Genomic DNA, 15,818 nt, shown 5'->3' on the forward strand with positions numbered 1-15,818 from the left:
TATGATTTTAAATTTTATCTTCAGGCTTGTCATCTTCCTAGCTGAGTCATATTATACCATGCTGATTCCCTTCCCTGCTATTTTCACCCTACAACTCTTGGGTGTTGTAGGAACTCAGGGCTATAGACCAAACAGGAAGGCAAGGGGATGTGGTCAAGAGACAAGGCAAAGGACCATGAAAACATTCAACATGCATTCACTCTTTGGGCAAACATTCATTGAGCCTCTGTCATGGGCAGGCCCTCTAGAAATACAAAAGGCAATCAGACATGATCCTTCTCCGTCTTGGCTCAGTTGTGTAGTACACACACACACACACATGCACACACACAGGGGTGTCTTCACCCACCTCCTTCTCCACTCCCCACCCCCACCCAGCACTGTGGAACTGATTAGAGTCCATCTGGAGGGAGAAGTAGGTTCTTGGGGGCCAAAGATGTCAGAGTAGCTGCCAGTTTGGACTGAGGCTAAAAGTGGGTGAAAAAGGATTATTCAGAGTTACCTGAGCTCTGAAATAGCCTCCCAGCTGGAAGGGACCTCAGAGTCCTCAGGTCCAATGGCAGCCTTATACAAACAAACACAGCATCAGGGGCTCAGAGAGCTTGCGCTCACCAGCTACAAGGGGAGGAAATGGGACTAGAATAGAAGATGTGACTTCTTTTTTTTTGAGACTGAGTCTCTCTCTGTTGCCAGGCTGGAGTGCAGTGGTGCAATCTTGGCTAACTGCAACCTCCGCCTCCTGGGTTCAAGAGACTCCCCTGCCTCAGCCTCCCAAATAGTGGGGGCTACAGGCACGCACCACCATGCCCTGCTAACTTTTGTATTTTTAGTAGAGACAGGGTTTCACCATGTTGGCCAGGATGGTCTCCAACTCTTGACCTTGTGATCCACCCGCCTCGGCCTCCCAAAGTGCTGGGACTATAGGTGTGAGCCACCGCGCCCGGCCAAATATGTGACTTCTCATACTGCTCACCATCATTCCCCCAGTGGCTCCCTGCTTATCATGAGAAACCGCATCCTCCTGATTAGGGAGGAGTAGACCAGCCCAATAGCTCTGCAGATAAAAACTCACCTCCAGCACTGCCCAACCTGTTTTTTTCTTGGTTTGTTTTTCTCTTTCTTGCTTTCTTTTTTTTTTTTTTTTTTCTTTTGAGAGTCTTGCTCTGTCTCCAGGCTGGAGTCCAGTGGCACAATCTGAGCTCACTGCAACATCTGCCTCCCGGATTCAAGCAATTCCCTTGCCTCAGCCTCCCTAGTAGCTGGGATTGTAGGCACGAGCCACCACGCTCGGCTAATTTTTGTAGTTTTAGCAGAGATGGCTTTTCACCATGTTGGCCAGGCTGATCTTGAACTCCTGACCTCAAGTGATCCACCCGCCTTGGCTTCCCAAAGTGCTAGGATTACAGGCGTGAGCCACCGTGCCCGGCCACACCTGTTGTTTTGCTGGCCTGCTGCTACTCTGGGCAGGCAGAACATTTTCACTTCTGGTCTCCAAGTGTGAGAATTCATCAGGCCACTGGCTTCCTGTTTTGTACCAGATCTGTTTAAATATCACGGCTTCTAGATGGTTTTAGATCACTAAGCAGTTTTTAGAAATATAATAATGATCCTCCCATCTGCTCCCACTTTGAGTTTCTCAGACCCCTGGAGCAGAGAGTGGGGCACCATAGACTCTGGCCTCCTGGCTCCTGGCACCAGGCCCCCACCAATGCCACTGGCATGGGACAAGACCATTAAGACTTGAAGAAGAACCTAGAGGAGAAAAAAGCTCCCTCTTCACCTGCCAGCCTTGTCATGGTTTTGGTCATTCCTTAGGTTATGCTTTAAGATAGAAAAATCGTCATCTGTGTGCTCTCTCTCAGAAATGTAACTGATCATGAGCACAAGGTTGAATGTAGTCAAGGATGGGGAGAGATCAAAAGTTTTGGTTTTCAGAGCACCTAGGATTGCACCAGGGATGAAGCAATGCCCAGGATGTTCTGAAGAGAGATTTCAACACAATTTCCTGAGAAGTTCCTGGCTATGGCCAGAGCCGTGCAAAGTACCATGGAGAACTCAGAAGAGGTTTAAAACCTGATTCTGCCTGCAAGAAATGCCCATCAAATAGGAGAAAGCAAGGTTAATTTCAGGGAGACTGGATGCCCCCATGGTGCCTAGCATAGTTCCTGGCATGTTATGGAAGCAGCGTGAATAAATGAATGCAAAGAAATAATCAATAATAAAGTTATGGGGGCCTGAGACTATCTGTATTTAAAATCAGCAGAGCACAAGATCCATGGGTCTTACAGAAGTCTCCCTGGAGAAGGGAGATTTGAGCTGGCATGAAGAATGGGCAGAATTTGGTGATTTGGAGGTCAAGGAAGGTCTAAAAAAATAAAAGGAAGAAAGAAGAGTGGGTCAGTGGGAAGCTCAGAGCTGAGGATGGGGCCTGGGGAGGACTGGGCTCCTGAGCGCCCTTCTCACCACACAAGGAGACCCCAAAAAGAGATTAGAGACCATCTGGAGGGAGGAGTATGTTCTTGGGGGCCAAGGATGTCAGGATAGCTGCCAGTTTGGACTGAGGCTAGATGTAGGTGACAAAGAATTATAAAGAAAATAGATTCTTGCTTGGCCTTGAACAAATCACTTCACGGCACTCTGGGCCTCTGTTCCCTCACCTGTGAGGCTGTGAGGATGAAGACGTGCATCATAAGCCTCTGCCCTGCACTGATATGTGCTCAGCAAACGTTAGCGTTTCACCCTACAGGTAAAGAACGATTTGGTTGGGAATGGGCCAGACTTGGAACCTGGTCAGACACATGCAGAGTCAAGGAAAGGCTAAGTAATGCTTAGAATCCTAGACCACTAGGGAACTGCAGCCATCACCTTTCAACTGCCATCTCCTAAATTAGAAAGATATATTGACACTTTGTACTTGCATCTTTTAATTGTTTACTGAGCACCTACTATGGACCAGTCTATATGCTAAGAACTGAGAATGCAGAGGCTTTAAAAAAAAAAAAAAAAAAAAAGTAGATAAGGTCTTTGCTCTCCTACAGGTAAGAACCAGAAGAAGCCTTGGAAAAATAGTCCAATCTTTTGATTTCCAGATGCTGAAACAGATGTCCAGAGAGGTGGAGTAAGTAGTCCATGACCACACAGCACATCAGGGCAGGGTCAGAACCAGACCTTATACTGCATTCAGTTCTCATCCTTATGCCCTGATGTCAGCTACATCCGTGAGGGTGCAGACTCTGCTCAGCTCTGGTGCAGCCCAGTAGCCAGCTGTGGAACTTGGGTAAAGCATGCTGCTTTTCTGACCCAAGTGCCCCCATATGTAAAACGGGACCAAGAATAATCCCTGTGTCTCAAGCTTGACATAAGGCTCAAAACGCAGTACCATGCAAGAAAAGGCTTTGTGTTCTGTGGACTGTGGACTGTGCAAACAGTCTCTGCTCCTCCTTTTGATCACTAAGCAGTTTTTAAAAAGATAATAATGATCCTCCCATCTGCTCCTACTTTGAGTTTCTCAGACTCTTGAAGCAGAGACAGGGGCATCATAGACACTGGCCTCCTGGCTCCTGGCACCTGGCCACCTCCAATGCCACTGGCATGGGACGAGATCATTAAGACTTCACGGAGAACTTAGAGGAGAGAAAAGCTCCCTCTTCGCCTCCCAGCCTAGTCATGATTTTGATCAATTTTCTGGGACAAAGCAGCCTTCTGTGGCTACATTGGGTGTCTCTTCTCTACTCGGCAAGTAGTTACTGACCTCCAGCACGCTCCAGTTTTAGGAGTTACTGAAGACCTATGGGACATAACTTTGTTGGCAGAGGGCTCAGCCTGGTTGAGGAACAGCACAAATGGAGGAAATGTGGCCACCTGCAATTCAGATCAAAATGGGTGGTATCAAGTCTCGAGCCCTGAGCAAAGTCACAGCAAAGATGGACTTGAGCCATCTCACAGAGACTAGATATGGCCGGGAGGGGAGGGGCTGCGGGGACAAGAGGGCACCCAGGCTGGAGAATAGCCCCAGAGAAGGCACCAAAGGGTGGCAGGGGAACCGGGACCAGCCAGCCCTTGGGCCCCCAGCCCCCGTGACTCCCTCTGGGCTCTTAGGGCCAGTGGAAAGAAGAACCGTAAAAAGGTAGCGGGAAGGTGTTGGGAGAGGCCCTGGCACAGCCATGGTCTGGGTCCCAGCCAGTGCCTGGCTCAGCCAAACCTGTGGCTAGGTTTCCAGGCATCTGCTCCTGAATTGTTTCTAAACAAGCTGGAATCTGCCCTTTAAAGCCCTCAACAGAAACATGCAGAGTCCAGGGGTAAGGCCCAGGCCCCAAGGGTGAAGAAAGCTGTGCTCGCCAGTAGCCTGCGGAAGTAAGGAAAAGAGGGGGAGGCTGAGGGGACAGAGGGTGCGTCAGAGGGCCCTAAAAGAGGAAGTCACCCAGTATCAGTTCTGCTCCCGAGGATGGGAAATACCCTCCATGCTCCCAGCCCCGGGCAGCTGTCCCCGTCTCCTCACTTGAAGCCACAGACCTGGGGCCAGGGCCACCTGGGTCCTGGGTCCCATCCTCCCTTTCAAGATTCCCCAAGGCTACTGAGTTCTGAGCACTTCCAGGGGCCTAGGGTGGCCAGGCATGGACTGCAGACCCAGGATCCCTGCTAGGCAGGGTGCAGGTACAGAGTTTTATTGGGGCCGGGCCAGGTGCAGCAGCTCACACCTATAATCTCAGCACTTTGGGAGGCCGAGGCGGGTGGATCTCTTGAGGTTAGGAGTTCGGGACCAGCCTGGCCAACATAGTGAAATCCCATCTGTACTAAAAATATAAAAGTTAGTCGGGCATGATGGCGCACACCTGTAACCCCAGCTACTTGGGAGGCTGAGGCAGGAGGATCCTTTGAACCTGGGAGACGGAGGTTGCAGTGAGCCAAGATCCCGCCACTGCACTCCAGCCTGGGCAACAGGGCAAGACTCCATCTCAAAAAAAGAAAGAAAGAAAGTTTTACTGGGGCCCAAACCTCAGGGGTTAGGAAAGAGGCCCCAGTCCTCAGAACTGGAATCCAAGGAAGAAAGCCGAAGACAACCCATCTCCCCTCCCTGCTATTCCAAGAGGCCTTCAAGGAAGGGAGGGGTCTCAGAATCTTTAAGGGGCCTTCCTGACTCCCACTTACTCAGGGGCAGAAGACTCAGTTGAAGACCTCCAAATCCAGAGACTTGGTAATTAAGTCAAAGCCTGCCTGTGCTGGGAGAATGGCCTCCAGACCCTGGCAGAAAATGGGGTAAGGGCTGGTGAGGCTCCCCACCTTCCTTCCTCTACAATCTGCTAGAACCCAAAACGAGAAATGAGGCTTCCGGAAAGGGAGCATAGGAAGAGAAATCACACAGCTTCCCTCCTCCCACTTGCTGCACTGGGCTCCTGCATCTGTTGCTGGGCTGCTAGCAGAGGGGCTGGCAGCGGGCTGTTCTAACTGCAGGTTTCAGCAGTGACAGGCTCCCTTCTCTTGCCCTACTCCATCCACAGGAGACCCGAGGACTCTGCCTCTCTAGTTTGAACAAGTCTGCACTAAGCACCTTCTAAGCTGACGTCCTGTGCACACTCCGCCTCCAGTCCAGCAGGGCACAGACCGGAGAAAGGAGTGATGACTCACAAGGGGAACTGCCCTGCTGTCCACCAAACTACGGTGGATTCCTGGTTTCCCTGGTGCATTATCTGGTTTGTTCAGCCTCGCCTGGGTTCCTCTTCACACTCCCACCATTTCTGGCCCACTTTTGCCACAGGACAGGCTTTGCACAAGAAATGCAGAACACTGTAAGGTAGCACTCACCCACTCCCCCGTGCCCATCCCATCACAGGAGCCTAGGCGACAAGAACATGTTTCTAGACTGTTCTCAGCACTGCACATCAAAATTGGGAGTTGGCCATGTTTGGGAGGCACTGAGCCTTGAGCAGTAAGAGAACAGGCCCAGATTGGGGATGGGGCAGGGGGAGGGTTGAAAGTGCTGGAACCAAGTACAGAGCGGGGCAGGGCAGAGTCGAGGCCCAGCTCAGGCTTCAGGGAAGTTGGCCTCAGGTGGGAATGTTAAAACCATGTCTGGAATCATCTCTATATAACTTTGCCTGTTCAAGCCGTTACTGGCTTTCCGGCACCTGGTCAACACTACAAGGGGAGGTAACTGGAGATACCACATAAAGAAGCTCCCCACTGGTGTCTGGAGGCCTCGCCCACACTGGACTGCACTGGGCAGGGCTCGTTCTCCAGGACATCTGTGACTCCTCCTACAGGCTCAGGGGCTTCCCGGGATCCAGCTTCCTCCTGAGGAATGGTGGCCTCTTTTAGTTCTGAGAGAAAGCCACTGCTGCCCAGCCAGACTCCATCCCCAGAGGCCTGACTCCCCAGGACTCCCATACCATAGGCTGGTGGCGCATCCAGAGGAGACCCCCTCATTCTTCACAATGAGGGGCCAGGCCAGGCCTTGAAGATCCAAGGGGATGAGGGCAGTCCAGGGGAGCCTGGGAGGGGTAAGAACTGCCCGAGGGAGAAATGGTTTGGATGGGAAAAAGCAACTGAGATGTGGGGAAGGGATGGGCTTGAAGACAGGCAAGGGAAGGTGTGGCCAAAGGGTTGGCGGGCCATGAAGCAGGGGAGGCTCCTGGGCTCAGAAAGCTCAGAACTGAAGTGCTAGAGTGATGCTTCTTGGAGATACTGGCCATCTGGAAATTTCATCTTAGAGCAAGAGCTGAGATAAAAAGCTGTGCTCTAGAAGCTTCCACCTTGAATAGAAACAGAACCTTCCCAGGAATGAAAGGCTGGGCATGGATTGGGTGGACAGGAGGAAACAGGGCAGGCCCAGTGTCAGAAGTGGGTGGGTGAAAACGTGACCCAAGCCTGAGATCGGCACCAGAAGACAGGGTATGAACCAGATAATCTCTTTGGGTTCCAAGTGGTCCTTGGTGCGAAGCTTGGGTGACTGGACCCTCTTAGGACCTTACTTGGACATCAGGCTCACTCAGCAGCTCTCCCAACTCCAATTCACCTCCCCAGGGCTTCACAAGTTGCTGTCTCTGCGTCAGACTAGCCCGTTGGAGCCACCATCTGTGCTGCTGATGTGACCACTGATGGTGAAGGGTGGACCCATCTCCAGATCCTTCAGGTTCCTGAAAAAGATGATCCAATCAGGCTACTGGAACTGATAACCTAGCCTCTCCCTGCGTCCGCATCTCCCTTGACTCCAGGGCACCAACTCACTGACTTGTCTTCTAGAAAAGGAAGTGGGCCACTTACCATAATCATCTCTCAGGGCCAAAGGAGGTACAGCTCTGCCTGTGGCAAGTAGATGAGATGACCAACGCCAAGAGGACTTCTGGCTCGCACTCCCTGAATCCCTGATTTTCTGATATGCTCTTCTTTTTGATACCATCTTGTGCATGAGATTACATTATTTGTAATCAGACCTGTCTCCAGCAGAGACATGAAATGCTTGAAGACAGAGACTATGCCCAGTCATCTTTGTACTCTTTGAAACTAATACCGCAGTAGTGGTGGTTATGATAGCATCTTTCTGAATAAATGATAATGAAGGAAAGAAGGAAGGAAGGGAGGAAGGAAGGAAGGAAGGAAAGGAAAGGAAAGGAAGGAAGAAAGGAAGGCAAGCTCTGCCTGCTTGGCGGAGAGATGGATGGATGGATGGATGGATGGATGGATAGATGGATAGATGTTCCCTGCCTAAGGGTGAGTGTTAAGGAGATCATTGTCATCAGGGTTTCACATAGTCCTGTCTGTGTTCAAGTTTTAATTCATGGGACTTTTCTAAATGGATTCTCTTGCCCTTCTTTTATTTTCTTAGGGGCATGAACAGAAGACAGGAAAGGGAACCAGTCAGTTCTTACTCTATCTTTGATTCTTTTTCCATTATATCTACCCCCAGCCCCCACCTCACCCAGCTATTCCCTGAATTTACTCACCGAATTTGATACAAGTTGAAGACAAAATTAGGCCCTAGGAAGACAATCCAAAAAGAGAGGGTTTAGCACCTCCAGGGGAAGCAGTCCATCACCCTTCTAAGAACGTCTGGTGCTCCCTTACCCCTGTCTGAAGGAGGAGGGTGGCTGCGCTGGACCTCAGGATGGTGTGGGAGCATCCCAGCCTCCTTCAGGGCCCCCCATTAAGGGTCCTGATTATCCTGGGATGAAGGCAGTCCTAGTCTGGACCCCAAAAGAACCAGACCTGGGCTTGAATTCAGACTCCACCTCATTCTAACTCCACGACTTTAGCCTCATGTCCCCATCTATTAAAATGAAGGCTATAATAATGTCTTCCTCATGTGGAATTTTAAAGAAAATCATATTAGACAAAAGTGCATTGGCACATAGTAGGTGCTCAACAAATATCCATGGACTCTGTTAAAGTTAACTGCAGATCTAAGAAATAGTTTCTACCCCTTGGCATTCCAGCACACCCTTCCAGTTTTCCCAGAGTCCAGTGAAAAGTGCAGCTATGTCTCAGAGTTGAGAACACCACAGTGAATTCCGGGAGACTCCCAGTGAAGCTGATACCTCCACAAGCTTAGGAGGGGGCCCCAAGACCCACAGGCAGGGGCAGAGACACACAAGGAGCCTGTTGGAGCTTGGCCTGTCTAGCCCATTGATCTTGGTCTTGGGGGCCCACACAGACCCCCTGGCATGGACTCCTATGGGCTCTGAGGGAGGAGGAAGCTGGCTGCTTGCTGGGGTGGGAGGAGCCCCCATTCCCTCGATAAAAGTACCATTGCCCCACCTCACCACCTCAACTGCTCAGCCACCCACTCAAGTCTTCAACCACTGCAACCACCACAGGAAATATTTTTGCATCCCACGATGCTGAAGAGTTTGCAGCCCTGCCAGGCATTGCCAACTGCTATGGGAGAGGAGGAGCTGGGCAGAACTGGGGCGACAGGGCCCAGTGCACACTCACCCTCCCAGCAGTACCCGCGCTGGTACCACTTGGCCAGGCTGTAGCCGAGGATGGACACGAGCAGCAGCAACAGCCCCACACCAAGGATCAGGCCCAAGGTGCTGATGGAGTCCTCACCTGCAGAGACATGCAGCTGTGCACCCTCCCACAGCCCCCTGCACCGACCCACCTGCACCATGTTCCAAAGTTCTCCTCCCTTCCCACTGCCTACCAACATAACTGTCCCCTGGGAGCCTTGCTCTGAGCCCAGTGATTCAGCCCAGCTATACTAAGATGAAAATGTCTAACACCTGAATTTTTAGAGTGAGCCTATCTGGTATTTGGAGCTTGTTCATCCAAAGGAATAGTCCTCTGATAGTAGAGATTGTTTGAGGTCTTTTTGAAGCCACAGGCATATTCTACCTGGAAAAAGCTCTGCCTGTGTTGGGGAGAGCCTGGGAGGTCCAGCCTCAGCATGAGCCAGGTGGTCAGGGGCCACCTGGAGGGTCCAAGAACACAGACCGGGGAGCCTCAGTCCCCCCACCCCTTTGCAAAGCCCATGCACCCAGTGGCAGCAGGGTGTTAACCCTTGGGCTCTGTTTGCTGCCTGTACTTACCACTTCTTCCCTTTTTGTGGTATGAGCTCTTAGCTAAATTTATATTTTATTTGTAAAGCCAAACCAAGAAAGAGAGAGAGAGAGGTTGGAAACCTGCAGGGCGATGAGATAGGCCACGGTAGAAGCAGAAAGGACAACCAGGTTCTGAGGAAGAGGCTGACGGGGGGCCACCCTAGGGACAACCTACCTCTGCTGGGGCAGGGAATCAGGAAGACTGGCCCCACTCCTGCCCGATAAGGTGCCAGGAGTGTGGAAGAATGGAATGATTCCCCATTTGGCGTCCTGAGGCTCCAGGGATATTGCCAAGAGGCCAGGAGGTGCAGTGGTTGAGCTCAGACTTTAGATGCAGGCTAGCATCTGAAGCCTAGATCCACTATTTGCAGACTGTGAGACCCTGACACACACAAGTCCCTTTACCTTGCTGAACTTCAACTGCTCTGATGGAAAATAAGACTAATATTAAATACACATAGATTTGTTGTGACAACTAAAAGAGATACCATATGTAGAGAGCACTTAGGAGAGGATCTGACATATACTAAATGCTCAATAGATGTAAATTATATCATTATTGTTGTTGTTGTCATTAGTATTATTGAATGGTGCAACTGTATTTTTTAAGTATTTAACAATTCTCCCATTAAAAATGGTATGCCCATGCTACGCCCCTTGGTCCTTCCTCTCACTAGCAGCCAGGTTATTCTCTACTCAGTGAAGAGAATGTGACAGCCAAATGCAGAGGGAAGGGGTCGCTCCTTTCAGTTTTAAGTTACAAAAACCCAGGCCCTTAGAGAAAGGGAAAGAATTCACAGCATAGACAAGAAGTGAGCCAGAACAAGAATTACCCTCCTCATCATACTAGGAAAAAATCTCCAGCCCAGAGAGATGAAAGGAATAAAGAAAAAGGCCAGGTTACAAAGATGCCGATGGGTCCCAGAGAGAGCAACCTTGTTCCCTGCTCCAAAGTCGAGCCCCGGGAAGGCAATAGAATTCCCAGATGGACTTGTGGGATCCAAGAGTTGGGCTGAGCTCCAAGACAGCAAGAGCCCAGATAAGAATAGTTGCATATGGGTGCCTTGCCAAATGGAGCCTCACACAACCTTGAAGAGTTGCTGTCATGGCATGAGAGTAACCAAATGATTCCTGTATCCACAAGAGAGGCAGGGAAGTCATAGAGAGCCCCTCCAGTGAAGGGAGACAGGCAATAAACAAAATAAAGAAATTAATTATATAGCATATTACAGGGTGGTAAATGCTAGAGAAAAAAATTAAGCAGAAAGAAAGCATTGTGAAGGGAGAGAGCAGTTTTAAATAAAGTGGTCAAGGAAGGTCTTATGACAAATGTGACAATTGAAGAGGAAAGACCTAAAAGAGGTGTATTAGTTTATTCTCACACTACTAATAAAAACGTACCTGAGACTGGGTAATTTATAAAGGAAAGAGGTTTAATTGACTCACAGTTCAGCATGGCTGGGGAGGCCTCAGGAAACTTACAGTCAGGGTGGAAGGGGAAGCAAACATGTCCTTCTTCACATGACGGCAGGAAGGAGAAGAGTGCCAAGCAAAAGCAGGGAAAGTCCCTTATTAAACCACCAAATCTCATGAGAACTCACTCACTATCAGGAGAACAGCATGAGGGTACCCACCCCCACGATTAAATTACCTCCCACAAGGTCCCTCCCACAACACATGGGGATTATAGGAACTACAATTCAAGATGAGATCTGGGTGAAGACACAGCCAAACCATATCAGGAGGTGAGAGAAGAAACAAGCCTTAGAGGTATCCAGAGTGAAAATGTCTAGGCAGAGGGAGCAGTAGGCACAAATGAGGCAGGAGCATGCCTAGCAGGTTCCAGAAGCATCCAGGAGCCCAGGGTCATGAGCAGGAAGGCAGCAGGAGAGGAGGTACCAGGAGCCAAATAATGTAGTGCTCTGAAGACAATGAGGGGAGCTTAGCTTTTCCTCTGAGTGAGATGGGGAGTCACTTGAGGACTTGGAGAAGAGAAAGGACATGACCCAATGTTTTAAAAGGATGTCTCTGGCTGGCTACTGTGTTAAGAATTGACGAAGCAGGGAATGATGCTAGAGAAGGGGGACCAGTCAGGAGGCTACTGCAATATCCAAGCAAGAGGCAGTAATTGGAGGAAAGGATTGCAAGGAACTAAGAAGCCAAGGTCAAAGAAGATCATCTCTGTGGATGACAGAGAGAGGGACAGTGACCCAGGGGCTCAAATCTTCAAGAACTAAGGGTTAGTGACTCACAGGTGGACGGACAGATGACAACACAGCGTCATAGTGATACTGGTGGTGTTTGTGGAAGCTGGGGTTTGAAGGGTTTCACCAAAGAAAAGTCTGTCCAAAAGTAGGAAATACCAGTAGGAAAGCACCAGCAGGGAAATCACAGGCCTTCCAGAGACCCCAAGGTGAGGGAAGGAGATGCTATGTCTCCGTTGTTACTTTTTTGTCTCCTCTACACAGTGCCTTCTGACTTAGGCAGCTTGCAGAAACAATTACTCTATTTTACCTCTTGATCTTTCTGGGATGCTCCTTTACCTAATATTCTTTAGTCTTCTTTTTAATACTTTTAAATTTTTATTATAAAATATTTCATGCATACAAGAAGTACATAAAATAGCATGAAGAACAGCCATGTGCCTACTAGTAATTTTTCAAAGAATTCTAAAATGCTGCCATTCTTACTTATAAAGTAGCTCAATTTCAGAGTAGTCCTCTCCTATCTCTCCCTCCAGGTAAATACCCTCCCAAATTTGGTGTTTATCTCTCCTATACACCTTTTTTATACCATTGCTTCATATTTTTAACAAATTCTATATATCTATGTAGATATAGAGATATATAGCATCGTTTTACATGCTTTCAAACTTTATGAAAATTATATTAGGACCACTTCCACTTCTGGCCATGGTGGAATAATAGGGACCAGGTTTACTCTCCTACTTTAATAACTAGAAAACCAACAAACCATCAAAAACAATGGGCAAAGGTAGTACAGAATAGTGATCCCTGAAGGAAGGAAGTAAAATGAAGAGCTCTCTAGGATTGCCTGGTTTATTGCCTGGGTGAGTTCCCCGAGTTCCAGCACAGGAGGAAAAACCCAGAAAGAGCCCAGCAGTCAAATTGAGGAGTCAGAATTTAAGTTCAGGGAAGCCCAGGAAGCTAGAATTTACGGACAAAATACCAGAGAGAAGGGAGCTGGACAGAGACAAGGACTCTCAGAGATCTGCAAAGGGGTCCCCCAAAGTCTTTGGCTGTGGCTTGCCTCTTAAGTTTGCTTATAGTGTCTTTTTTGAGCAGAATTTTAACTAATATTTTAATCAAATTTATCTATTTGTGCTTTTTAAAAATCTTATTTAAGACATCCATCTCTACTCCAAGACATACTCCTTAATTCTTTTCTAAAAGTTTTAGTGTTTTGTTTTTTACAGTTTAGGACTTTAATCAACCTGGAATTCATTTTTGTATACATTATCTCCATAATTTTTATATGGAAATAATTTTCCATCCTTTTCCCCTTCATTGCTGCTGCTTTCATATATCAAGTTATACAGATGTGCCTGCTTCTTTTTCTGGGCTTTCAACTGTCTTCTATTGGTCTACGTGTCTGTCACTGGACATTAGACATGTAATGACAAACCCTGCTACATTATCTTAATTATTATGGCCTCATAATAAATCTTGGCTGGGCATGGTGTCTCACGCCTGTAATCCCAGCACTTTGGGAGGCCAAGGTTGTCAGATCAGCTGAGGTCAGGAATTCAAGACGACCAGCCTGGTCAACATGGCGAAACCCTGTCTCTACTAAAAATACAAAAATTAGCCAGATGTGGTAATGGGCAAATGTAATCCCAGTTACTTGGGAGGCTAAGGCAGGAGAATCACTTGAACTCAGGCAGCAGAGGTTGCAGTGAGCCAAGATCGCACTAGTGCACTCCAGCCTGGGCGAGAAAGCAAGACTCCATCATAAATAACTAACTAAATAAATACATAAATAAATCTTGATAGCTGGTAAAATAAACGTTCCACTCTATCCTCCCTCATAAGCATGTTAGTTATTCTGAGTACTTTGCTCTTTCTTGTGAATTTGGGAATTCGTTTTTCAAGGTCAGTGAAAATCTCTATTAGAATTTGATTGAGGTAACAGTAAATGTATAGGTTTATTTGGATAAAACTTACATATTTGAGATACTGAACCTTCAAACTTACAAGTATGGCAAATGTTTTCATTTATTTTGGGTCATTTTTATAGACTATCATATGTTTTATAATTTGTCCCTTAAAAGTTTGGTACTCTTCTTGCTAGATTTATTCCTCAGTACTTTATAATGTTGTTGTAAGTGTGAACGGGAGCTTGTTTTGTGTACATTGGTTTTCCATGTAATAGTGTTGCTGAATTCTCTTATTCTAATCATTTTCTTCTGGTTTCCCTTGGATATGTAGACTATTATATTGTCCACAAATAAAGGCCGTTTGCTTTCTTACTTTCTGTTCTTATATGTCTCAATTTATTTTTCTTGTCTAATTGTATTGGTTAGAACTTCCAGTACAATGTACCTTGATATATGTATTTGATGCTCTAAATTTACCCCTAAACCTCACTTTAGCTTCATTTTATGAGACTTGATATGTAATATTTTTACCTTTGTCTGATCTAAATGTCTTGTAATTTCCACTGGGATATCTTCTTTAACCCTTGAGGTATTTGGCAGTGCCTTTTTAGTTTCCAAATTCACAGGGTAAGTTTTGTTTTTTTTTTTTACTATTTATTAAGATGGCCATGAGTTATAGAATTATGGCTGGTATAAGAAAAGAGTAACAGTTAATTTAATTTTAATACTAGCTCAATGTTTTCATCTAACTCATGAAGTCAAAGTAAAGCTTTTAGAAGCTTACTCTGTAGGAGGTAAAACATCGGAAATTATTGTGAATGTTACTGAAAATTCAGTTTAAAAGTTTGACATTAACAATAAAATTGTTTTTTCTTTTTACTTACTTTTGTCACCCTAAACTTCAGTCTTAGATATTTTTTTCTGGACCTGTCTTCTAGCTGACTAATTCTTTCTTCAACTGTGTCTAATTGGCTATTAATCATCCTTAGTGTTTTAATTTGTCACGGTGTTTTTCATTTCCATAATTTTAACTTAATTCTTTTTATAATTTCCAATTATTTATTAAATTTTTCCATTATATCTAATTTTATATCATCTGCTATACATCTTTCCTATAGTTTTTATTCATTATTCTAGGGTTTATAAAATGTACCTTTAACTTATCACAGTCACATATAAAAGGGAAAATAAAGATATACCATATAAAAACTAATCAAAGGAAAGCTGAAGTGGCTCTATTGATATCAGACAAAAACGATTTTAAAACAAGAAATATTACCAAGGATAAAGAAGGACATTTCATAATGATAAGAAGGACAATTCATCAAGAGGACATTTCATTATATAGCTTTAAAATATAAAAAGAAAAAATGAATAGAACTGAAAGACAAACTTTAAAAATTCATAATTATTATTAGAGAATTCAACTCTTCTCTCTCAGCAATTGATAGAACAGGAAATCAGGTAAGGATAAAGAGGACACAAACAACACTGCCAGCTAACTTGACCTTCTAGACATTTACAGAACACTACATCCAACATCTGTGGAATACACATTGTTCTCAAGTATATATGGAGCATTCATCAAGACAGATCATATGCTAAACCATAAAACAATAAGTTTTTTTTTTTTTTTTGGAGATGGAGATGGAGTCTTACTCTGTCGCCAGGCTGGAGTGCAGTGGCACAATCTTGGCTCACGACAACCTCCACCTCCCTGGTTCAAGTGAGGTTCAAGTGATTCTCCTGCCTCAGCCTCCCAAGTAGCTGGGACTACAGGTGCCTGCCACCATGCCCAGATAATTTTTGTAATTTTAGTAGAGACGGGGTTTCACCATGTTGGCCAGGATGGTCTTGATCTCTTGACCTCATGATCCACCTGCCTTGGCCTCCCAAAGTGCTGGGATTACAGGCGTGAGCCACTGTGCCTGGCTCAACAATAAGTCTTAGTAAGTAAATCTCAATAAATTTTTAAAAGTTAAAATAGTATACAATATGTTCCCTGACCACAGAATTATATTGGAAAATAAAAACAAAAAGATATCTGGAAAACATCCCAATATTTGGAAATTAAACAACACACTTCTAAAAACATCCTGGGTAAAAGAGATATCACAAGGGAAATTAGAAAATACTTAGATCTGAATGATATTGAAAACACAACA

At 46.3% G+C, this 15,818-nt stretch overlaps 1 protein-coding gene across 4 annotated transcripts in view; it reads right to left on the bottom strand.

Annotated features, from left to right (window-relative positions):
- The window catches only part of SMIM35 (small integral membrane protein 35), an 86,677-nt gene that overhangs the window by 2,698 nt on the left and 68,161 nt on the right, over nucleotides 1-15,818 (bottom strand). The window contains exons 1-4 of one of the 4 annotated variants that reach the window (XM_054440705.2): nucleotides 8,929-9,128; nucleotides 7,941-7,974; nucleotides 6,969-7,133; nucleotides 3,487-3,861 (exon numbers count right to left, since the gene is read on the bottom strand). In XM_054440705.2, coding sequence (XP_054296680.1) covers nucleotides 7,046-7,133; nucleotides 7,941-7,974; nucleotides 8,929-9,106 — 300 coding nt within the window. In that variant the 5' untranslated portion in view covers nucleotides 9,107-9,128 and the 3' untranslated portion in view covers nucleotides 3,487-3,861; nucleotides 6,969-7,045. Of the gene's footprint in view, nucleotides 1-3,486; nucleotides 3,862-6,796; nucleotides 7,134-7,940; nucleotides 7,975-8,928; nucleotides 9,129-15,818 lie in introns of those variants that run through there. The other 3 variants (XM_054440706.2, XM_054440703.2, XM_054440704.2) reach the window with 3 other exon arrangements.

This window comes from Pongo pygmaeus, chromosome 9 (genome assembly GCF_028885625.2).
Source record: "Pongo pygmaeus isolate AG05252 chromosome 9, NHGRI_mPonPyg2-v2.0_pri, whole genome shotgun sequence".
Lineage (NCBI taxonomy): Eukaryota > Metazoa > Chordata > Mammalia > Primates > Hominidae > Pongo > Pongo pygmaeus.